The sequence below is a fragment of the Tupaia chinensis genome, unplaced genomic scaffold, assembly GCF_000334495.1.
Source record: "Tupaia chinensis unplaced genomic scaffold, TupChi_1.0 Scaffold000355_1, whole genome shotgun sequence".
NCBI lineage: Eukaryota > Metazoa > Chordata > Mammalia > Scandentia > Tupaiidae > Tupaia > Tupaia belangeri.
In genome coordinates this window covers 1,751,891-1,758,171 of record NW_006159850.1, presented here as the reverse complement: position 1 = coordinate 1,758,171, position 6,281 = coordinate 1,751,891, and the positions used below count along the sequence as shown (strand labels likewise).

General features: G+C 49.4%; 1 protein-coding gene across 1 annotated transcript; it reads right to left on the bottom strand.

Annotated features, from left to right (window-relative positions):
• Positions 1 to 1,074: 1,074 nt before the first annotated feature.
• Positions 1,075 to 6,275, bottom strand: LOC106735303 (zinc finger CCHC domain-containing protein 14-like). Its single transcript, XM_014589362.2, has 2 exons — positions 5,753 to 6,275; positions 1,075 to 4,705 (listed from the first exon to the last, which is right to left on the bottom strand). The coding sequence occupies exons 1-2, from the start codon at positions 6,057 to 6,059 to the stop codon at positions 4,650 to 4,652; spliced, it is 363 nt and encodes a 120-aa protein (XP_014444848.1). The 5' UTR covers positions 6,060 to 6,275; the 3' UTR covers positions 1,075 to 4,649.
• Positions 6,276 to 6,281: the final 6 nt, after the last annotated feature.

The window sequence follows — 6,281 nt, the reverse complement described above, 5'->3', positions numbered from 1 at the left end:
CGACAGGAGTTAGTTAAGTGGACACTAGTGCGTGGACACAAGGAAGGGAGCTAAGGCCACGCTTGGCTCTTCCACGGCGACTGCTCACAGATGTGCCCGTATGCCCGACAGCCTTCAGCTGCACGGGCTGCTAGGTAGGCCTTTCCCATCAGAAGCTGCCGTCTCCTGCTTTCACCTGCCATGGTCTGCCTGAAATGAGAACTTGAGCACAGGCTTGGGACAATGTGGCCCTGTGCCACAAAGCTGCCCTTCTTTACATTAGAGCGCTCTAGTTGCGGGACGGTGCCAGCCAGCTGCCCTGGTGGCTGTGGTCCGCGTGCCCTGCCCCCACCCACCCCACACAGGCGTGCTCCCTCGCTCGAGCAACACCAGCTTCCTGCGGCACCTGCCTCTATTAATGCTGGCTTTGTCATGGAGTGTAGACGGGGACATCTTGAACCCAAAAGTCAAGAATTTACATTTCTTTTCTTAGCAAGGACTCTCTCCCCCTAAACTGGGAACTGTGATAGAAAATGGACTTACGACCAGGTATCCTTTTTGTAAATCTGAGAAAAAGGTAGGAATGGTTAAATCCCAAGTGTGGAGATCAAGAATTATGATCTATTTGAAAAATATCTGTGCTTCATGTTCCATGAAACAGGCCTATTAAAGTCAAACACTGAGCCTTTTTTAAAATTTTTATTTTCAGTACATTAAATTTACTCATAAAAACATTCTAAAAATGTACAACTTTTCCTTTTTAACAAAGTATAATAAAACATAAAAACCCCAAAAACAGAATACTTGACATTTACAATTCAAAATCAAATTAGCAGAATATTAAATATTTACAAAACTATATCTTTTAAAAATATTTATAAAGTTACATGCAATTTTGTAGAATTGACAAAAGAATGGCTCAAAAATGGGAGAATTTTCCTTCATTCCTAAAAAGCAAACATGTCCAATAGAAGCTGTGGAGTCTTGAGTACACAAGGCTCAGCTTCAGTGCCGAAGCCTGCCGTTTTTGTGCATGTAAGAACTTACACGTGATGAGGGCTAATACAACACACTGGAGGTGGGGTCGAGGGTGTCGACCCGTGGCGCCCCTCCTTCGGTTAATAGTGTAGTAACATTGACCTTTGGCCTCAACCAGCACAGTATATGGTTTTCTAGAATATTGCGAGTGTTGATTAAAGATGCTCCCTTGCACCCAGACCCTTGGGACCTCTCAACAATTCCGCCTCTTCCGAAACCACGGCTTTTGAACTGTCCCCAACTCGTTCTTTGGGAACCGCCTGCACTCTGGAAACCTGTCGACCCCACTCAGGCCCCACGAGCCCCTCCTGGACAGGTGGTCGACTGAGCAGGGAGATGGTTCCCCTTACAGCCTTTTAAGACTCCAGCATGTTATTAGAATGTAAAACTAGCAAGGTAGAAAATAAAAACCAGAAGGGTGACAAGTGGCAGGGAGCGAGCGGGTACAGCATAGCCCCCAGTCAGCAAGCGCCTCCCGCGATACCGGCCGGCGTGAGGCGGTGGTGAGTGGAGGCCGCGTACAGCTGGGTGGTATTTAGGCAGTTGCGGCCACTCCGCCGAGCCTGGGGCCTGGGTCCGCAGTCTGTAATATAAACTATGCGGACTTCTTGCAATCCGACCTAGAATTCTACTGACTTAAAATACGGAACTTACTAACTACTATATTAACAAGCTGATTCCTGTGATCGTTTGGAGAGGATAGACAATGCTGGTTTTTAAAACCCAATCACATATATGCGTTCGAGAGAAAACATTTGTCTTTATTTTTAAGTGCTAGCTCCCATTTCCTCAGTGCTCTTTAGCAATGAAGAGTCCTAACATTAAACATCTTCCAATCTTCGGTATTACCACGAAGTGAAAGTTAGAAAGCAAGGTAGAAAAGTGAGTGCTTTGCTTAAAAAATAAAACAAAAGAGTAAATATTTGTTTTATCCCAACACTATATTCTACTTTGATCTGTACATCCCACTTTCCCCATTCGTAGAGATAGAAACATGGGGTTAGAACCATTTTTAACATACGGCAGACCACACACAGGGTAGGATGGCCGCTGCCACCCCCTCATGGCTGCCAGGGCATTCTGAGACTGGACCACGATTTCAGGAAGATGACTAAGCGTGAGGGCCGGTGTGTTGTTTCTAACCAGGGGCGACGTCTCCTGTCGGAACGCCAAATGCTCTGGAAGCTCACTGACTTTGGTTGCTTTCGGAGAGAAACTGATCAGAGAATACTGCAGCACACGTTCTCAAGTCCAAGTGCGGGACTCACTGAGATCTCCCGGAGTGGCAGCTCAACCGTCTCCACCTGTGCGTCCAGTCGCTCTGTCACGATTCTGGACTCCGAGCAGCCTCACCGGAGACACCCCACCGCTCACGTGCTCTCAAGACAACTGGGATTTCCAAGGCCCCTGATGACTGGGACACAGCCAGAACGACTTCAGCACAGCACTTTCTAACCTCAACTTGGAATGTCGTGCTTCAAATCGAAGTTTCTGTTCTAAGTTTTTGTCATATTTAAGGTTGACCTCTAATAGTTATCAAAATAATTACAAGGGTAACAACAGACACTTTCATTCCCCTCTGACCACTAAAACAAAAAAACTTAAATATGACTTCTTTCTTTTGCTATGAGACAGTTTTCAGCGTTTTCACTGTGTTGAAATAGGATTTATTTAAAATATTTCTTTGTTTAAAAAAAAAAACCAAAAAATTGAAAAGTTTGGCTTTCAGCACATACCCAGGCCTCTGTGATGGCCTTCAGAGATAGGAAAATCGTAAACAGCAATGAACACTCTTAAGTCTTCCTTTAACATAATACAAGTTCCAGTCCGGTACTCTTTAAGGCAAAATTGTGTCAGTTCTTGATATTCTGACATTTTGTAGTGTTTCTTATGGAAGAGGTCCATGTAACAGTCCCCTTACAGCTGTGCAGTAGCATCGCGAGACCGTGGAACTGCATGCCACACTGTGTACCATGAAGAGAGGAGAAGACAGAGGTCTGGCAATTCTGCGTTGCATAGAAATAAAACCACTAAAGGAAAACGAACACATTCTACTCAAAGCCTTTCATTAAAATGCACCAACCTTCTGCTTTTGCTTCCACAAGGTCAGGAAACTGATCTCAAAACGTGAAGCTTCACATCACAATGCCTCAAACTAGGGTATCTTTTGATTTATACCAATTTTGCACAAGGCTGATTGTCCCATTTTTAAGAATGGTCTGAATATTGTCATTTTCTCTTTTGTAAATAAATATTCAACTGGAAAATCCCTGGCAAGACTTTTAACAATCAATATTTTAATATTGAAAGCTCTAGTGTTTTAAATATTTAAGCAGAAAATTCCCTTTAACCTTGAATATTCAAGTCCCTAAATTTCAGACCAAAATACTTTCATACCAATGGGTTGAAATTTAGACATCAGTGAGGACTTTTCCCTAAAAAAAAAAAAAAGCAAACGTCTACAGATCCTGCAGCTCTGTCTTGTCTGTATGGCCTCTTTTAGAGTCTTACCACCTTCTACTGAAGTTTTCCAGGTAATTTTTAACGGAATTAACTATCAATACACAGCCGAATACAGAAGCTGAGGGAGGAAATTCCAGATCTTTGCTCATAAGTGATAGAAATGCATTATTGTTGAAATGTCTGTCTCGACTGTGACTCCACTAGTAGGAAGCCTTGGGGCTGGAGTCCTGGGGAGCCCGCGAGAAAGCCTTGCACACACCGCTAAGGACTGGAAGCCTCCCGCAGCCAGCTCGCTGCCGCAGCCCTGGCTACAAGTGTCTGTGGTGGAAGATCTCAGGACTCAAAGCCCCTGAACAGCTGGGAAGGAAAGGATTCTCAAAGTTTTGACGACTATGGGTTCTCTGGGACTTGGACCCTTAGAAATTAAGTTGTTGCGAGTAAACTATTTCTATTTTACGATGTAGTTTAAATTTATTTGCAGGAAAACAATGAAAAACCTGAAACCGCTACGAGTGTCTGAACGAGGCGGGAAGTGCTAAGACCCCTGTGGCATGCTCCATCGAGCAGCCTGCTGGTGCCGACTCTTTAAATGTGGTTCGTTTGAGTCTCTTGCACTGACGGGTTTATCAGAGGAGCGTGTCTCCCAGAACTGCAGAGATCCACATCAGGTTACATTCTTCGGTAGTGCAATCCTTAAAAATCCCAGAGATTAGTGCCTAATCACTTCAGGAAGAAAACGGAACAAAGCAAGTCGACATCTTCCCTAGCCCAGGGGTGTCCCGAGTCTAACGGAGGAACTCCAGCCTTCAGTTCTCGATTCCGATGATCACGCGTAGCTGCCCTGGAATCACGTGTGAGCCTGGAAGGACCAACGACAATGCTCGGCGGGAGCCTCAGGGAGGTCTCCGCACCGCACTCGAGGGTGCAGAGTGCCTGTCTCCCCAGTCTTGGAGGTATCCGCTAGGCAGTCCTGACATCAAGCTCCAGCCTAGGATTTTGGCAATAAATTCGAGTCTGATAACACGTCTACGCTAGGTTTCTATCCAGTCTAGTAAAGTAAAGCACCTTTGGATTAAAAATATTAAGCTCAACAGCAACTAGACGTCTCAGTTTTGTATTTGATTTTCCTTAGTCTCCATGGCTTAATGTTCTGTCGCCAGAGAAAAGCATCAATCTGTGGAGTCCAGACTCTCTGCTGGAGGGGCATATTTCAACCTAAAAGTACCTAGAGGGAAGGAGAGAGACATCAAATCCACGTCACTGTGGAACCCTGCGCACCAACCGGCCTTCCCCATCCGTGCAGCCCCGTCTGGAATCTCCGTCTGGGCTGCCTGCTTTCACCAGTACCCCCAAATGGACATGAGCTTACAAGTTTCTAAGCCAGGCAAGCACAGAGTGGTGGAGAAGAGTCCCAACCCACTTCTGTGCTTCTGGGGACCAGGCTGCACACCGCAGGAGAGGGCAGGTGAGGCCGGTCCAGCTGTCCCCTATGCTGCAGGAGACAGGGCCCCCGCCCCGTGAAGAGAAGTGGCCACGAGAAAGGCTCAGACCCTGCCGCCCCACAGCTTCCCCACCCAACCTCAGAGGAGCTGGGCCAGAGGTGCCTGTGTCTGATGACGTCCGGGGGCCGCGAGTCCGGATCTAGGGCAACCTCAAAGCTACTGGAAGTCAGCAGCGGCCAGGCGACATGTCAAGATTGCACAGTGACCAGTCACAAGGCTGGGACCAACGTTCTCAATCCCCGATCTAATCTTTCTAGAGCGACATGCGGAAGGCAGGGGCGCGGCACAAGGGCGCCAGGGCACGGCACTGCCACAGCCGCCTGGGGCAGAGCGGGACAGGAGCACAGCGCCGCGGGCCGGGCCTGCCCGTGGCATGGACTACGCGCACCTGCCGCTCGGGGCATGCGACCGGCGGCCCGCCCGTGCCGTGGCCCCCCCCCCCCCGGCCGCTCGGGGCATGCGACCGGCGGCAGCAGGGCCCACCGCCGCCCTGTCCACAGCCAGTCCATCACCTTCAGAGTAAGGGCCAGCCTGAGACCACGAAGACGGTCCCACCTTCAGAGTAAGGGCTGGCCTGAGACCACGAAGACGGTCCCACCTTCAGAGTAAGGGCTGGCTTGAGACCACGAAGACGGTCCCCAGAACCAACAGTTCCCCCTTCGGAGACTTCACAGCCTACCGTTCACGTTTTCAAGAACATTCCAAAAGACGGTATTTTGCTATGAACAGAAAGTGGGGCGGCCTGAGGCCAGGCCGTCGTGTGACTTTACCTTGCCGGTTGAAGTCCATGGACGGCTGTTTGCAGTCCTGAGCGCGGTGACCGGTAGCCCCACAGTTGTAACAAGACAGATTGCCACTCTTTTTGTGGCTGGAGCCGTTGCTACTGCCAACCAAGCCTTGGGTTTGGTACACTCCTGCTGTCCCTGCCATGAAGTTCTGCATGGGTGGCACCGCGAACGTGGACGGGCCACCCAGGACCGGGTCAGGGGTGACGCTGCTGTTGTAGGGGGTGTGTCCGACAGGGAAGGCGGAGCCACCGCCGTACTGCTGGGCGCTGACGTAGCCATTGCTGCACATGGGGCTGAAGGGCAGGAAGGGGAAGGTAAACACCGATGGCCCAGAGAACGGGTGCTGGAAGTAGTTAGCGTAGCTGACAGTCAGGCCGCTTGAGCCACAGCTGCCACTGCACCCGCAGGAAGTGCACACGATGCAGCCAGGTGGGGGTGGCGCGGGCTGCGGGGCTGGCGCGGGCTGCTGATGGTGGTGGTGGTGGTGGTGGTTCTGGTTTGCGGCAGGAAT

Coding starts and splice junctions, on each gene's coding strand:
- LOC106735303 (XM_014589362.2), bottom strand. CDS start 6,059: ATGTGCAGCAATGGCTACGTCAGCGCCCAGCAGTACGGCGGTGGCTCC. Junction 4,706..5,752: donor CATGGACTTCAACCGGCAAG/GTAAAGTCACAC, acceptor CCTTCCCTCTAG/GTACTTTTAGGTTGAAATAT.